The sequence below is a fragment of the Bombyx mandarina genome, chromosome 21 (genome assembly GCF_030267445.1).
Source record: "Bombyx mandarina strain Sakado chromosome 21, ASM3026744v2".
NCBI lineage: Eukaryota > Metazoa > Arthropoda > Insecta > Lepidoptera > Bombycidae > Bombyx > Bombyx mandarina.
Window position 1 is genome coordinate 6,191,098 of NC_143227.1, and position 19,151 is coordinate 6,210,248.

Here is a 19,151-nt window from a genome sequence, read left to right on the forward strand (position 1 = left end):
TTGTAAATGGGAAAATAACATTTTCTTTATGTTCGTATCTGAAAATGGTGTTGTGTTTTTTTTCTTCTTTGATTATGTATTTTGTTATGTATTGACAGAGTCTGAAGATGTTTTTCTTACATTTATAAACTAACTTTTGCCCGCGACGAATAGTTTACAAATAATGCTTTATTTTATAACAAATTTGGTTAGCATAAAAAACGTTATAGTGGGCCAACCTTAACATATAGACATATGTCGCGGACTTTTTTTAGATCTCTCTAAAATAACGTAGATCTCTTTCTCTAAAATAATGTATTACAGAATTCTGTAATACATTATTTTAGCTAAACTTTAACCGTTTTGAAACATTCTTAAGTGGTGCTCCGCTTGTATTAATCTTAGCGTGGTGTTATATAGCTTATAGCCTTTCTCGATAAATGGGCTATCTAACACTGAAAGAATTTTTCAAATCGGACAAGTAGCTCCTGAGATTAGCGCGTTCAAACAAACAAACTCTTCAGCTTTATAATATGATCATATACCTACAATACAGATATAATTTGTAAGCATGGCTAGATACTTGACTGAAGTGCTAGTAAAAGTAATTATTCGTTCGAGTTACGCATGTCCTGTAATAAAAGTTGATCGGAAGGTAAAATGCAATGAAAGGAAATGTCGAAGTCGTCGTGGCCTAAAGGATAAAACGCCCAGTGCAATCATATTAAGCGATGCAACGGTGCTCGAATCCCGCCAGCGGGTACCAATTAGTCTAATGACATACGTACTTAACAAATGTTCACGATTGATTTTCACGGTGAAGGGATTTCATGGTGTAGTAAAAATCAAACACGTAAAATTAGAATTTACGTAATTACTGGTGGTAGGGCCTCTGGTGGTGTGGTGAGGTGTGAGTCCGCACGGGTAGGTACAATCATCCTGCCTATTTCTGCCGTGAAGCAGTAATGCGTTTCGGTTTGAAGGGTGGGGCAGCCGTTGTAACTATACTGAGCCCTTAGAACTTATATCTCAAGGTCGGTGGCGCATTTACGTTGTAGATGTCTATGGGCTCCGGTAACCATTTACCTCCAGGTGGGTTGTGAGCTCGTCAACCCACTTAAGCAATAAAAAAAAATGATGTACACTTACGGTATCGATAGTTTCCTCCAAACAGTTTGAGAACGCATTGTTTTTTACTCAAATAAATACTCATGAAATGTGGAATCGCGGTAAAAGTCTGATAATAATAGTAGTTTGAATAATATAGTTGGACGCAATAGTTTAAAACAATAGACTTCTCTGACTAATACATAAAAAAATAATACTCAACCCTTTTATTAAACTCTTATAAAATAATTGGTATTCTCTCGGGAAATCAATACTTTACTGTTTCGCAGTAAACAAAATATCATAACAAGAATTGAAATACAACTAACTTGTAATCAATTTACAAGCGCAATTTAATAAAGCATCTATAATTTCATTTAAGAATTTGAACGGTAAATATAAATATAATAATAATAACAACTATAGTCACATAACTGTTTCATATAAAAAAAATGTAGTGAAAGTTGAATAAAATAAAAATAAATAAATAACATATTGACTTTTTTTTTTTATTGCTTAGATGTGTGGACGAGCTCACAGCCCACCTGGTGTTAAGTGGTTACTGGAGCCCATAGACATCTACAACGTAAATGCGCCACACACCTTGAGATATAGTTCTAAGGTCTCAGTATAGTCACAACGGCTGCCCCACCCTTCAAACCGAAACGCATTACTGCTTCACGGCAGAAATAGGCGGGGCGGTGGTACCTACCCGTGCGGACTCACAAGAGGTCCTACCACCAGTAATTACGCAAATTATAATTTTGCGGGTTTGATTTTTATTGCACGATGTTATTCCTTCACCGTGGAAGTCAATCGTGAACATTTGTTGAGTACGTATTTCATTAGAAAAATTGGTACCCGCCAGCGAGATTCGAACACCAGTGCATCGCTCGATACGAATGCACCGGACGTCTTATCCTTTAGGCCACGACGACTTCAACTTCAACTTTATTGTCATTATATATTATTATTTTCGACGCTTTGATATTTTACGATTTACGTGGTCACGATCAGAGTCTGTCAGCAGTAAAGTATTTGAAACGTCGAAAATAATATAAAAAAAGTATTTCTAATTGTCCTTTCCAAACGCGTGTTCTACCACAAATAGGTGCTTTTAGGCACCACAAGCACCGGTCACCGTCCTCGTCGAACCCGTCGCTTGCGACGAAGGGCTCGACGAGCGAATTAACCCACAGACACAGCCCACTGAGTTTCTCGCCGGATCTTCTCAGTGGGTCGCGTTTCCGATCCGATGGTAGATTCTGCGAAGCACTGCTCTTGCTAGGGTCAGTGTTAGCAACTCTCCGGTTTGAGCCCCGCGAGCTCACCTACAAACGTTAGGACGAAGCTGAAATAGCCTCTCAAGGCTATCAGCATAGGTAGAAAAAAAAAAGAAAAAACCACAAATAACTTACGATTAAAATGCGACTCGTTTTTTGTGTAATATCGTGATAACAGCTTGTGTTACGTGTGGGTACCGTTTTTTATTCTTATATAATATAATGAAAGCGGCATTAGCTCCATAATCGTGCTCGATAAAGGTCAACAATCGCTGACGTCCCAAATGACATTTCGGGAGACCAATCACTGCTCTATTATTCGTTCGAACATTTTAAAATTAATCTAACTAGAGGTACCGCAGTAGTCGAAATTCAACTATAATTAATTGGAATTGTATAATAAGTTTGTACACTATTATGATTGTATTTTATACTTCTATAATCACAAATTTTGGGCTACGCTATAAAAATATTAATAAAGACAAACAATATTTAATCTATTCTCAATTTGACCACAAACGTCAAGAACACAAGTTTGATAATAAATAGTATGCGTGCGTGTGTGCGTCAAATACATGGCATGTAGTGTGTGTAATGTTTTCTTTATTGATTTAATGTATCTTTTATGCGTTATTTAAAAAAAATATTAGCATTGTGCACTTCTTCTCTATATTCTCTGTAAGTGTGGAAAATTTCATACTCCTCCGTCCGCGCAATTTTCGTAAAAAGGGATACAAAGTTTTTGCTTCACGTATTAATATATAGATTTTAATCTACGTAATTGATACGTCTATTTGTATCGTAAATAATTAATGCGGTCCATACAATTAAACCTACGTGCTGTTCAACAGTTGAAAAAACCCCTTTTTCCATTTAGATTTACGTCATCTCTGTACTCACACCCCTCTCTTACATATCGTCTTTCACACAGTCCGTGCAAAAGTTCTTAGGATGTCCCTCTTCAAATTACCGTCCTACCGGGCCTACCGGGCCTAGGGCGGCCAGATATAGGGGCGGCCCCAATCGTGTCAAAAAACTTATTATAACGTATGGCGGGCGGACTGCACTGCATGGTACAATCTATGCCGCATCCTTAAATACTCTATTATTAGCTATTATTATTATTATTATTTATTATACTAAACTTATGGTTACTTTTACCCACACTTCCCACCTGCACTTGTAACAACTATATTCTTGCGAAATAAAACATTTTTTTTTTCCTAAATTTCTAAATCTATTTAGATAAAAAAGTTGGCAATAAAGTAATTTCATTATGTAGTCTATACGGTGGTTGCTGAGAAAGAGGCTGCTGATGGCTTGGGGCCTAGGGCGGCCGAGACTGCAAATCTGCCACTGCATCCAGGTTCTTTTTGGCCACATGATCATCGTCTCTACGCATAAAATACGCAAACCATGATAACCCCTTCAGACTTTATTTTCCTTGTCACTAGGGCCACTTTGACTCTCCGTTATATACTCATTTTAATCATTTTTGGTATCTTACACTTCCATCTCAACATCGCATTTCTGCAGCACGCATTATACTTTAATTATACCGCTTTCGTAACCCAGGACTCTGTTCCATACAGCAGTTGAACACGCCACATAGTAGATCTTAATTATGACATTAAAAATTTTATATGCAAACGTAAGGCATATTAAAAATACGCTCCGCCATTGTGTTCATAGGTAAATACGGGTATACTGCGTGTAATATTGATTTACAAAGCAGACGAGACGAAGTACATAGTTGGATATAACCCTTTGTGTTTTGGGTTGGAGGAATTCAAGACCCTCCAAATGCCAAGTCTGTTTGATGAAGAACCCTTCCTTTTGTCTTTGTTTGAATTGGGGTTCTTAGAACATTCGTACGAATGCTTTTATTATAGGTTAGATGTTAAACATTTATTTATTAAAGGCAATTATAGTAGGTAACAAACAGTTTTCAATTGATATTTATGATATACTAGCTTTTGCCCGCGACTTCGTCCGTTCACAAATAATGCTTAATTTTAGAACAAATTTGGTTAGCATAAAAAACGTTATAGTGAGCCAACCTTAACATATAGACTTAAGCTGTCGCGGACTTTTTTTATATCTTTTAAAGGGGAACAATTCTGTCATACATTATTTTAGCGAAACTTTAATCGTTTCTGCAGCGCACGCAGCGGAAGCTCTCAAAAGGAAAAAAAAACGATTTTGAAACATTATTTATTGGTGCTCCGCTTGTATTGGTCTTAGTGTGATGTTATATATATATATAGGCCTATAGCCTTCCTCGATATTAAAGAATTTTTCAAATCGGACCAGTAGTTCCTGAGATTAGCGCGTGCAAACAAACAAACTCTTCAGCTTTATAATTTTAGTATAGATTATATTATAGCTTCGTCTTGAAAGTGTAATCAAATGTCACAGAGTCAATAAGAGTTAAAAGGAAACAAAAAAGAATTTTCGAGGGAGTTGTGATACTTTTACGTGATTGTAAAGTAAGCATTTTCCGATTATTATTTTTTTTATTGCCCTTGTAGGCAGACGAGCATACGGCCCACCTGATGGTGAGTGGTTAACGTCACCCATGGACTTCAGCAATGCCAGGGGCAGAGCCAAGCTGCTGCCTACAAGAATGATTGAGTATGAAATAAAAAATCCGGCCACCCTGGTTCTGATTTGTCATCCGTGAGCCACATATTTGTGGAAAGCTCTCTGAAGATGTCATGTAAGGAGCAATGACCTGTCAACAAATCCATCTTTAAAAGCAGTTATACATTTCGTTCCATAGTAAATACTTATGAACGCACACAATCCTGAACACTTCAATTTTCCTTGTGTCAACTGGGCACCGCAAATATTACATTCTTAATTCCTAGTTCTTTAGAAATCGATAGATTACTATAATTATCTGTCAATCAAGTACGAATGACGCTTAGTAAATATTTACACTGAACGATGGTTTACGTAAGCCATTGTTCAGAAATGTTTGTAGTCTGTGATTTGTGGCGTAAATAAACGTTGCCGAGAAATAATCGCTAAGACGAAAAAACCTGAAAATACTTTTGATCTTTGCGCAGTCGTGTGAGGTATTATCCCCGAAAACTGCATGCTAATATTGAATGGAATTTTATAATTTTAATCACTACAGTAACATTGTAATGTATGAAAAAATCATTCATGTGATAAACATCAAAGATGATTGTATAAAAATACCTAATTAAACATTTTACATTAATGCATTATGAATATGCATTATGAATCCTGAATAGTTAAACAATATTTTTATTAATGATTATATGTAGTCTTCAGAAACCTGGTAAAAAAACTACTATACCGATATGCCTATATACTTAGAGTTAATGATAGTTATAGTCATATATATACTTAGAGTCATATAGTATGAGGACAGGTCGTAACTTATTTATCTATTCATAGGTTCAGACCACTAAAAGCATTGTTTAGATAAAGCTAAACAATTTTAAGCATGGACTATCTTACCACCCTGTATAAAGTACCTCAAGATAAGAAGGTCGTAGCTTCAATAGAATTGTGTAAATGCCGTCTCACTTTTCAAGCCGGAGTAACTCTTATCTGTCTCGCTATAGAGATCGGAAGTAAATACGTTTTTGAACCCGTTTGAACTCATACTATTTATTCCCTTCCATCAGTAAATCCGAAAAAAAAAATCTCTACATTTTATATCCAAATGGCATATGTAGTTTCTTCTTCTCCTTCGTAACGTTTCCTTTTCCCTAGCGTAAAATCTGTAAAACATTTGAACTAGTAGTTTAAAAAACACGCTTAAAAAACCTAAATCGTTTTTATTTCATATTTTATTTTGCATGTTCATTACTGGTTACAAAATTGTTGCATTGTCGCTAGCCCTTCATGCGTGAGCATGTTAAATCAGACATCTTGCAATCATTGAAAATGTTGTACAGAGATTTCGTTACACTCACATACCAAGCTAATAAAAAAGTTTTAAAAAGGAAAAAAGACAAGTACCAACATAAGGAAAATAAAATTTAGTAGAAGAAATTAAATTATGAGCAGTCGCATTAGGTTGTCTGTTGTGAACAATATAATTAATGCTCTGACAATTCAGTTAGCGACGAGTTTTAATTAGCTGAACTAATTATTTTAAATGACACTCTATTTAGAGCATCTCTCCGTAGCCCAGCTCAGTAGGTATATATTAAAAGAAGTACTATTTATATACTGTGAATTTCTTAATTTATTTAATATTTTGCCGTATTTTTTTTTTCAATAATATAGTACACCAAAACAACTTTATCTTTTTGTAGAATTTCACTAAACACAAAAAGATCGACTGGATGAAATGTCTTTTTTTATTGTCTAGATGGATGGACGAGCTCTTGCAATAAAACAAATATTATTTTATTTTTATTTTATTTTATTTATTGGGTACCAACATGTCAGCATAGAACATTACAGGTAACATATACATTGATCACACACTAAATGCTAACATAATTACAGGTACCGACTGCATGCATTGGTAAAAAAAGCGGTTCACTGTATAATACTAGAGAAAAAAAAACTATATATAACATTACATGGATATTTAAAATTACAGATATTTAACAAACATTACATACAGATTTAATACCAAATACGCTATTACATACCTGAAAAGGCTCATTGAGCAAGGTTGTAGAAGTCTCATCTAAAACTGTCAAATGCCAATAAAGACGTCCAGAGAATACTTGCTATGCAAATTGTTTAATTCCCCAACTAGTCTGTTGAAAGGCGATTATAGAGAAATAAAACGGACCAAGAGCTCACCCGGAGTTAGGAGGCTACTGAAGTCCATATACATCACAATATGAGATCACATCCTTCTTGAGACATCGCGCTGAATTCTTAATTGCATAGTATCATCGTTTGATGAGTATACCGCCGTCATGATAATCGCCCCATCGTTGCCTACGCAGACTACTCCCCGAATCCTGATTACACAGGAGCCAGTCACCGTCGTCGCCCTAGACACGTCCTTACGGATCCATTAAATCCAATAATCCTTGCAAACCCCTTTAGCTCCAACACTAAGAGCAGGCTTAGGGACCGCGGTAGCCGTACCCGTCGAACTCGGCAAAGAGTTCACATTCGATCTAACCTAAACATCAACCTGCTGAGTTTCTCGCCGGATCTTCTCAGCGGGTCGCCATTCCGATCCGGCAGTAGATTCATTCGCGAAGCAGCTACTCTTGAGTTGTTAGATTTCCCTTGGAGGCGCTCGGGTTAGCTGTTAGCAAATCCCACTCCTCCTGGCTGAGTCCTTGCTCGCCCACCTGTCCTTGTGTAACTTGAAAGGCCTTCGGGCCACCAGTAATTACACAATAATAAAAAATAGCATACCGCGCGGCTTATCGTTTAAGCCACGTCGTTTTCGGATACCACGATTCTACCTATTACTGACTCAATTATGCGTTTCGGTTGCATGTTAGGATAGCCGTTTTACATTAAAATTGATAGATAGGCGGCATTCTCGTTCCTATGACCATGTACTCAAGGGTTACTTTGCGGCAATCACTTAGACCCAGTTGGACCGTGAGCATAAAATTATAATAGTGGGATTTTTCATTTAAAAGAGACGAAAGTAAACAGAGAAATTGGTTTTTTTTTTCGTAGATGATACGTATTAAGAATAGATAAATGATAAACATTAAATTATTTACCACTTTTTATTCTTAGCACTGCATAAGCAGTTCTTTCATTCAGCAGAAAATATATTTGTGCTTCTAGATTCTTCGTTGTCGGAATAATATTATCGCTTGATGATGGCATTATTTGCATATTTTATCGTTTTACGAGATAACGATCTTTATTCATGACTTTTAGAGTTAGGAGTTGAGTTTATAAGCGCTCGAGGCGACGAGTATAATCGTTCTAGAAATTTCTATCGGGCAACATTTATTTTTCTTTTTTGTTCTTGACGTGAAAGTTAGGTATAATAATCTCGAATATAAGATTTGATACAACCGTTCCTGCAGTAATATTATTAACAAAGATCCAAAAAATACAACATAATTTGTATATGTAAAATTATCATATTTTTATTCAAGCATTTCCTTAATAAAGATATATTAAAATACAGGACGTGACTTTTGCACCTGCGTTAGTTTTCTAATCCAGAAAGAATGAAATACGTGGCATTAATTATAATTTGTGTTCATCCAAGCTATATATAAACTGTTGCTGGACCAGATTTCACCCAAATATATTCAGAAATTTTTGCATGAAATACCTACCTGAATTTATACCTACAAATTTTCACATTTCTAAAATTAGTGTAAATTAACAGATTGGTCTGTATGTTGACAGGTTCGATATATAACACTCTTTTTCAACCCTTGTCCACCCAAAGCTGAGTGAGTGTAGGTCTCTTCGAATGCACCCCATTCTCTTCGGTCTATTGCCTTTCGCATCTAACCCCTACCAACCACTTTGACCAGGTCATCGGTTCATGTCGTCGTGGCCTAAGAGATAAGACGTCCAGTGCATTCGTGTTGAGCGATGCACCAGTGTTCGAATCCCGGGCGGGTACCAATTTTTCTAATGAATTACGTACTCAACAAATGTTCACGATTGACTTCCACGGTGAAGGAATAACATCGTGTAATAAAAGTGAAACCCGCAAAATTATAATTTGCGGAATTACTGGTGGTAGGACCTCTTGTGAGTCCGCACGGGTAGGTACCACCACCCCGCCTATTTCTGCCGTGAAGCAGTAATGCGTTTCGGTTTGAAGGGTGGGGTAGCCGTTGTAACTATACTGAGACCTTAGAACTGATATCTCAAGGTGGGTGGCGCATTTACATTGTAGATGTCTATGGGCTCCAGTAACCACATAACACCAGGTGGGCTGTGAGCTCGTCTACCCATCTAAGCAATAAAAAAAAAAACCTTGTTGGCTGTCTGTCCATGTTACGACGTCTAATACGAGGTCTCCACTCCAGTATTTTTGTGTCCCACCGATTGTCAGTGCGAGACATATGTGGTCGGTCCACTACCACTTTTTCCGAGCAATCACACATAACACAAATCAATGTTCAATTATTTCGGCCAAAATAAATCGTATAGATAAGCAGATAATACACACATTCACATTAATCCCGTATATAATATACTAATATAATACATAGCACTGTGTTGTGTCTAGTGTATATCTTAAAATTAATACGTGTTGTAATTATTAGATTTGATTTAGTAATTTACCACGAGAATCAATAATATCTCAGGTATATAGTGATTGAATGAATAATCAATGATTAAATTTAATCAAGATCTGTCATAAAATACATTTCAGATATTGGTTCTCGGTTATCTCTTCTAAAGACTTGAATCAAAATAAGCCGCTTAAAGCCCTAGCGGATCGTAAATCAATATAATTCCCTCGTTACTGGCACACCCCTCGCTAGATTAGAATTCCGTGACAAAATAGAACTGAGGCAACGGATTACATGTCGTAAACATTGATAGCACAAAGGAGTGTGGTTTTCGCAGCACGCGACCCTATTAATTCAGTCGACTGAAGTCAATATCGTGCCCGCAGGCTACTCTGCAATATTGACTGCAAAATGAAAAGCAGATTAACCTTATGATAGCTATGAAATAAAAATGTAAAGTTATGTAAAGAAAATCCTTTTTTTTCTTCTTTTTTTATTGCTTAGATGGATGGACGAACTCATAGCCCACCTGGTGTTAAGTGGTTACTGGAGCCCATAGACATCCACAACGTAAATGCGCCACCCACCTTGAGATATAAGTTCTAAGGTCTCAGTATAGTTACAACGGCTGCCCCACCCTTCAAACCGAAACGCATTACTGCTTCACGGCAGAAATAGGGAGGGCGGTGGTACCCACCCGCGCGGACTCACAAGAGGTCCTACCACCAGTAAAATTATTATTATTATTATTTATAACTCTTTAGTTTTTAAAGAGGATTTTTCTTCAATGTCATTTAGTGTCATGGAGTGAAGTCTGTCATTCAGTAAAAAGAGAGTTGAGCTTTATAGTCTGTTAAGACTGCTTACTGTTTAATTTTTAATATTAATTTTAAAAGAGATTATTAAGGGCTTTCAATATTGTTTTCTTATTATATCACAGAAAATACAATTAAGTCTTTTATTGTTTATTCATTCTGAAGTACCTACTCCATATCATTATAGGCATATATGAAATGAGGGTAGAGCATCTTGTGACCTCACGCGGATGTGTACCACCAACCTGCCTGTTTCTGCATCGTTTGGGATTGAAGACCAGGGTAGATGTTGTACTGCGACTTAGGGTTCCTTTCAAGCTGGATGGTATCAAGATGGTTTGAGCATCACAAAATCTATCAGTAGTTTATGAGTATCCACTGACCTAGAGAAATAAGGGAAGACTGTTGAAAACGCATTATTAAAAACATTGTGTGACTTTTGATGATCTTTATCTCGAGAAATTTATACAGTACTAGCGACCCGCCCTCGCTTCGCTTCGGAAACATTAAAAGACACATGAAACCAAAAAAATAAAATAAAATAAAATTAAAAAAAGTAGCCTATGTTCATCAGGGACAATGTCGGCTTCTAATGGAAAAAGATTTTTTCAAATCGGTCCAGTAGTTTCGGAGCCTATTCGAAACAAACAAACAAACAAATCTTTCCTCTTTATAATATTAGTATAGATTAGTATAGATACCACTCAGTATCACTAATAAACACTCTTCTTTTAAATTAAGAATATAAAAACATTAAAATGTTTAAATTAAGTACTTGCAAATATTATGCTACAATTTTTTTTGTTTTGAGTTCGGACACGCTTAATCACGATAGCTTTGTTTCAAACGAGATCCTTTTTGGTATTTAATTCGTTTTGTACTGGAGCAACTTAGAAAGTTCAGTAACATTAATGTGCTCGCTCTCCCCTATCAGCTCAAAGTGAAACGACCCCTCTTATTGAGAAATCAATAACCAACGCACCCTGCCTCAAAGAATTTTTAGTGACGTAGTTAAATATGAAAAGTTTAGAAAACATTTTAGCTGTGGAAAAGAAGTACTGAAAGGTTGAATGAAAACGAAAGTAGACTTCAACAAAAGAAATTGTATAACTGCAAATGCACTAAAAATGAGATTTTCATCAAAACAGTCGAAAGTCAATTAAATTTGCATTATTAAGGGTAATTCAAGTACTGGTCAGATATCTTTATACATAAAAATGAATTGCTGTTCGTTAGTCTCGCTAAAACTCGAGAACGGCTGGACCGGTTTGGCTAATTTTGGTCTTGAATTATTTGTGGAAGTCCAGAGAAGGTTTAAAAGGTAGATAAATATGAAAATGCTCGGAATTAAATAAAAATAACAATTTTTTTTCCCCTTTGAAGTGTCCCCCGTTGGACTGATTCCTTCTGTTTGTTTTAAGTTTATTTTATACAAAAGTTTGGGACTTTTATTTATTGATTGAGGCACTACAAAGTCTGCCGGGTCAGCTAGTTCATGAAAATATAATAGGACCACATGAGAAGAACTAATCTATACTAATATTATAAAGAGGAAAGATTTGTTTGTTTGTTTGTTTCGAATAGGCTCCGAAACTACTGGACCGATTTGAAAAATTCTTTTTCCATTAGAAGCCGACATTGTCCCTGATGAACATAGGCTACTTTTTTTAATTTTTTTTTTTTTTTGGTTTCATGTGTGTTTTAATGTTTCCGAAGCGAAGCGAGGGCGGGTCGCTAGTATTATAATAAAAAGAATCAACAAAACCATTGCACCTGAATGAAATCTGACATAAAAACAAATACAGTCGCATTGATAACCTCGTCCTGTCTTGAAGTCAATTAAAAAAAGAAAATTGATTTGAACACCTTGATAGTTGAAGCCTATTTCTGTCACGAAACATCTCAGCGGTGCGATCGGGTAGCAATTATACCACTCCAACAGAGACTTCGAATAATGACAAAAAGACAAAGAGACATTTATTTAAGTTAAAAGCCTTCTTGACTCTGCTATCTGCGTTCGTTAGTGTGATCTGTGTACAACTACAATGCTGTTTTCTGCAATGGGCTTATTCTTATTTTTATTTCAAACTAGCTGACCCGGCAGACTTCGTAGTGCCTCAATCGATAAATAAAAGACCTAAACTTTTATATAGAATAAACTTAAAACAAACAAAAGGAATCCGTCCGACGGGGGACACGTCAAAGGGAAAACAAAATTGTTATTTTTATTTGATTCCGAGAATTTTCATATTTTTATACCTTTTAAACCTTCTCTGGACTTCCACAAATAATTCAAGACCAAAATTAGCCAAATCGGTCAAGCCGTTTTCATGTTATGTCGTGACAACGGAAAACGGGTTTCATTTATATATATATAGATTTTTATATATATAGATTTGATTTTATTTTATTTCAATTTATTTATTTCAATCCAATTTCAATATTTTATTTCAAATTTTCACTACCATATTGGGAAACGCTTACTTACCCTAGCTAGATTTTATTTTGCACTTATATATTTTCGCACAATGTTTCACCAGCATAATATACTAACCATACTTTACATCGCGTGAGCGGAGGCCTATGCCGGCAGTGCGTTGAATTTCATTAAAAATCGCTTCATTGGTTTAGGCGTGAAAATGTAACAGACATAGCTATTTTTGTATCTATACTGACATTATAAAGAGGAAAGATTTGTTTGTTTGTTTGTTTCGAATAGGCTCCGAAACTACTGGACCGATTTGAAAAATTCTTTTTCCATTAGAAGCCGACATTGTCCCTGATGAACATAGACTACTTTTTTAAATTTTTTTTAATTTTATTTTTTTGGTTTCATGTGTGTTTTAATGTTTCCGAAGCGAAGCGAGGGCGGGTCGCTAGTTCATAATATTAGTGTACGACAACAACTTGATAGCATACCGATTTTTTAATAGTGTGGTATTTAATAAAAATACCCATCTAGGTAAATTATTTCAGGGCTCGCCTATTGTAAAGTGGCTACCGGAGTCAATAGACGTCACAACGTAAATGCCATCACCCACCTTGGGACCGAAGGTAGAAGTTTTAATTGTTTTGTAAACTGTCTCCCACTTATCTGTTTCGCGGCAGAAATAGACAGCATGGTGACACCTTTTTTTTTTTTTTACGCTGGGGAATCCATTTACGGATACCCGGTCCGGGGGGTAACGAACCGGGTTATGTCGGACTCCGGCGCCTCCTGAGAGGAAGAGGGGGTCGAGGAGGGCCAAGGTCCTCCACCTCCCCGAATGGTGATACCTACTATTTACAGTTACTTACAGTGCGCCACTGTTAAAATGATTATACACTTTAAAATATAAAAAAAATACACGAGTGAATCTAACAAGTGACCTAATAAAATAAACACCATTCATAAACCATTAAAGAGATAATAATAAACCAAAAAATATATTCCTAATTCCATGTGAGGTGCGTGACAACTGGTAACTGTTGTTAATATTTAATGTTTATCACTTCTAAAGTGATTCTTGTAAGCTGTACTATATATAGCATGGTCTTTTTGGGCTATATATATTTTGAAAGCGTTAATAGTCATGTATTACAGGTAAATGTCATCGTAGATGCATGTCGAATGTGAATTTAGGTCAACGAAAATTTTAAAACAAGCTCCCAGTATTTTTTATCAGTTTTCATCCGAGATAAAAATAATAATTTTATTTTTATTGCTAGATGGGTGGACGAGCTCACAGCCCACCTGGTGTTAAGTGGTTACTGGAGCCCGTAGACATCTACGACGTAAATGCGCCACCCGCCTTGAGATATAAGTTCTAAGGTCTCAGTATAGTTACAACGGCTGCCCCACCCTTCAAACCGAAACGCATTAACTGTTTCACGGCAGAAATAGGCAGGGCGGTGGTACCTACCCGCGCGGACTCACAAGAGGTCCTACCACCAGTAAAATATATTTTAATTAATGATATTTTGTGAGAAGCGATTATGAGCATTCCTGTATCTTGTGACTTCAATGAATTAGTCTGAGACTGTAGATCTAGAGTATAATTGACTGTAGGCTTAGGTATGTTCATGTTCCGTGAAGGCAGCGGAGTACGCATGACAAGTCGCGCTACAAAGGGGCTACGGACTCATTAAAATTGGCACGAAACGCTACCTACGTAATATGTGATGGTGTAAAGCATGGGAGTTACGTATGTAAAACATTATAATATTGTGGGAACGCACGCGATATTTTCAAGTCACTAAAAGCGTGTTTTATAGTAATTAGAAAAGTTCATAGATTAGGTATAAAAACAAAAAAGTTTTTGTTTGAAATCTTAAATAAAACATGTATCTATTAATTGAATTACCTACTATTGAATTTCTTTTCAATTCCCATGGTGAGTGATTACCGTCATTTGTGGGCATCAGATTTGCCATAACATAAAATTGCTGCCTAGCGATAACAATAAAAAGATAGTTTAAATATTTCTGTAGCACTGATATTTTTAAATAAGTATTTTCACGTCACAATTTTAATGTACATTATTTTATTAGAAGTGTTATAAAGCTTTTCGGAATTTACCTGTTATTGGTGGGCCAGCTCACGGCCCACTTGGTGTTAAGTGGTTACCGAAGCGCATAGACATCGACAACGAAATGCCGCTACTCACCTTGATTTTTTTTTTTTTTTTTTTTTTCCTACCGATGCTGATAGCCTTGAGAGGCTATTTCAGCGTACCCTAGCTTGTGTAGGTGAGCTCGCGGGGCTCAAACCGGAGAATTGCTAACACCGCCCTAGCAAGAGCAGTGCTTCGCAGAATCTACCACCGGATCGGAAGCGCGACCCACTGAAAAGATCCGGCGAGAAACTCAGTGGGCTCTCACCTTGAGACATGAGTTATAGCTATTATACTATACCTAACGGTTATCCCATCCTTCAGACCTCAATGCATTACTGCTTCACAGCAGAATTATGCGGATATAAGTAACGTTTTCGACTCGTGCGGGTACTCACAAGACCAGCAATCACGCAAATTATAATTTTGGAGGTTTGATTTTTATTACTTTATGTCAATTGTGAGCATGTGTTATGTACTTATTTCATAAGAAAAATTGGTACCTTCTTGCGGAGATCGAACACCCTTCCATCACTTTATATGAATGCGCTGGCCGTCTTATTCTTTAAGCTACGACGACTTCAGCATCCTAGGACCTAGTTCTAGAATATCTTAAATTAATATAGTACCCACTAATCTGATTTATGGAACGCGATGGATACTAATTGAAAGTTCGATCTCATGTCTGCATGTATGATTGACGGTGTTCACGCGACATCTACTATGTATGGCCTTCGTTAGGTATTTAAAACCAGTTGACCCGTTAAGCTTATTCACACATATAAAAAATAAATAAAAATAAATAAACTTTTCAAAGACATTCGTAGATAAAGTTATAGATTTAGTTGTATGATCACAAAGGTGATCACACTCAGTGTTGTCTGACTGTCGTGATCATAAACACAAAGTATGTTAACGTCGTGTTACGTTTAAGTATGAATAAATATTGATTAAATAAATTTGTCATATCGTAAGTGACATGCAAAACTATGATGCGTGGTTGATGCACTGTAAATAATATAATAAATAACAAAATGATAAACTGGATATAATAACAATAAAAATTTGCATCAAATCACACGCTGTCAACTTTCATCCAAAAATAACACGAAAGTAGGTACATAGCAATCTTAAAGCGTAGACCCATTCCATTCAAATATGAGCTAACTTTTACGCTATCGAGTACGTTAAAAAACTCGCACTAAGCCACTGAAGTATGAAACCTAGGTCTATGCTTTTTTATTTTATTTTTATTGCCTAGATGTGTGGACGAGCTCACAGCCTACCTGGTGTTAAGTGGTTACTGGAACCCATAGACATCTACAACGTAAATGCGCCACACACCTTGAGATATAAATTCTAAGGTCTCAGTATAGTTACAATGGCTGCCCCACCCTTCAAACCGAAACGCATTACTGCTTCACGGCAGAAATAGGCGCGGCGGTGGTACCTACCCGTGCGGACTCACAAGAGGTCCTACCACCAGTAATTACGCAAATTATAATTTTGCGGGTTTGATTTTTATTACACGATGTTATTCCTTCACCGTGGAAATCAATCGTGAACAATTGTTAAGTACGTATTTCATTAGAAAAATTGGTACCCGCCTGCGGGATTCGAACACCGTTGCATCGCTATATACGAATGCACCGGACGTCTTATCCTTTAGGCCACGACGACTTCAATGCACTAAGCATACTGGTTCTTGTCACTTCTTTTAATTGTAATTGACCGATTTGTTACAGGTAATCTGAAGCGTCGTTTGGGGCGTGCACGCGGCTTCGTTCTGCGTATGTTCGATGCACTGTGCAATTGCACACAGACAGCTGCGGCCGCGGCGCGTACCACCGCCCGCAACAATCCATTCACCAAACGCTAATTCAATCATTCATTAAAGCGTAGAATCGCATATCATACCTATGTGATGGCACGTTTCAGATTGTGTTGACTTTTGAGGTTATATTCAAGAAAATAATTTGAAATGTTTTTTTCGGTTTTATTTATTTATTTTAATTAGTCATTTTGTGTTTACACAGCACCTTAAGATCGCAATGTTCTGCTGTCCAAGGAAGTGTTATTGGGTGTACTAATGACACAGGTAATGGTAATCTTGAATCTTGTGGCTCTAACAAATAGTTATTTTTGTCAATAACATTTTTGTTTTTTACAATCTCAAAGTTTAAACAATTATTTTAAGTCCGTTTTCTTTTCTTGAAAATTGACATTCTGTATTTGAGTTCATTAAGGGTTGGGCAAACGTTGTCGACAATATAAATTATTTGTAAATGTAGGTACATTCACTAGGTACCTACCTACCTTACCATTTCTTTAGACGGCAGCATTTATGTTTTAATTTCTTGGGCTTGGTTTATTATCTTATAGTCTCTTCAAGTAAGCTACAATTATTTGGTCAAGTAAAATTAGTGATCATTACTTTAATGTCGAATATTTTGATTTATTGGAATACAAAAACTCTAATAATTTAATTCAAAATATTAAGGTTACCTACATTGATTTGATTGCTTTTTCGAAGTTGAATTTATAGTATGCACATATCCATTCCTCTATGCCTGACCAGAATATTGTACTCCATATATTAGAAATGTATTGTATGATTATAAAAAATATTGATGTTGTGAATTTTTTATAATGTGAAACCAAAGACCTGTAGAAATCCACTGTAGCGCTAGAGTAAATGTATTTTCAACATTTTAATACGTATTTAAATGTATAACTAATCAATTTCATCTTTCATCTCATGAGGTCACAAATTTCGTCTTCCCTGTAGTGCAATAACGATGATCTTCATAAGCGACGTGACATATCGAATGTCCTGACTTGAATGATCCACAAATTACTTTCATATTTACACTGCTTGATGTTGAAGTTAGTTACGAAATATGCACGAAGGCTTTAGGTGTTTTATTGCAGTTGCCTTGATTTTTTTTCTGGAAGAACTCAACGTATTAAAGGCGTGGGTACCTATTACGAGTATTATCTGTAACCGAAGTGGCGATTTGACATTTCGACTATTGAGAATTTATTTTTATCTTTATCTGAAAAATCCTTTGCCATGACCACTCAAAACTATAAGTCAAATTTACCAGTGGAGACCATTTTCAAATAATAATTCATAGATTATGTAATAAAGCACGCCTAAAGTAAAGTAAACACACAGTTTATGATATTCATCGTTAATTAGAGTCCCTATGGTGTTACATGGTGTCTTTTAATCGGTGTGATGACGCTTATAGTGTTAAGGATATCTAATATTTTTAGTTTTTCATTATATTTAACTACTATTTTCCAAGCGTACAACGTAATAATTTTATATACCTAAATTTAGAAGTATTTATGAGCATTTTGTTTTTATTAAAATAAAAGGAATTTTATTTTGATTTGTTAAGATTATAGCCGAAGTGGCCACCAATAAGTAAATTAAGCACTTTCAATATTTTATTTAGTTTTAAGCGCCTTCAAAGATAAAAGAAAGTTTTCAATTCAGTGTTTCTATTTCCAAAAACGATGAATCAATAAACAATACTTTCACATTTCTTACTAATTACGTTTAGTAATTGAACGAACTTTAAATATATTAAAGCTTAAATTGGTAACAATATTTACGACTAATAGTCCAACGCATAAAATTTATTTTATAATTATTATCGTAGTTAAATGCTAATCTCCGATATAATTATTAATTGAATGTTCTAAAATCTAAAGCATCACAAACGTGATATGATAGGTGGTGGCCACCACCTATCATATCACGTAATTAAAATGCTCTTTTTTGTTATGCTGTTGAGGTTTTGCGCAAATATGTAATGAATAAGTACGTTCATAAGTTTTAACTACCTACTTTATAATATACCTAATTAGTTTCGGAATTTCGTAAAAAAATATCGTGAAAAAATGTATTAGTACTTTCGTTGCTGAATAGTAATAATATTCGAGATTTACTACTCTTTTTCATATTACTTAAAATATGAAAAAGAGTAGTAAATCTCGAATAGTTCAGATTAATGATGTATTAAATGTGTGTACCGATGCTAGTAAAAATTTGTAATTTTTTTTAAAACTATTTTTACAGAAGAAATTTATATTGGAAAAATAATATATATGGATTTTTTCAGCAGTAGATTTTAGATAAAAAAACAGAACGAAGACAGGTGAAAAACTATATTGGAAAAA

General features: G+C 35.6%; 1 protein-coding gene across 1 annotated transcript in view; it reads left to right on the forward strand.

The window, feature by feature from the left end:
* LOC114253072 (uncharacterized) overlaps window positions 1-19,151 on the forward strand; it is a 30,465-nt gene extending 11,314 nt beyond the window's left edge. The window contains exon 3 of the mRNA XM_089736453.1: window positions 16,706-19,151. Coding sequence (XP_089592579.1) covers window positions 16,706-16,839 — 134 coding nt within the window. The 3' untranslated portion in view covers window positions 16,840-19,151. The remainder of the gene's footprint in view (window positions 1-16,705) is intronic.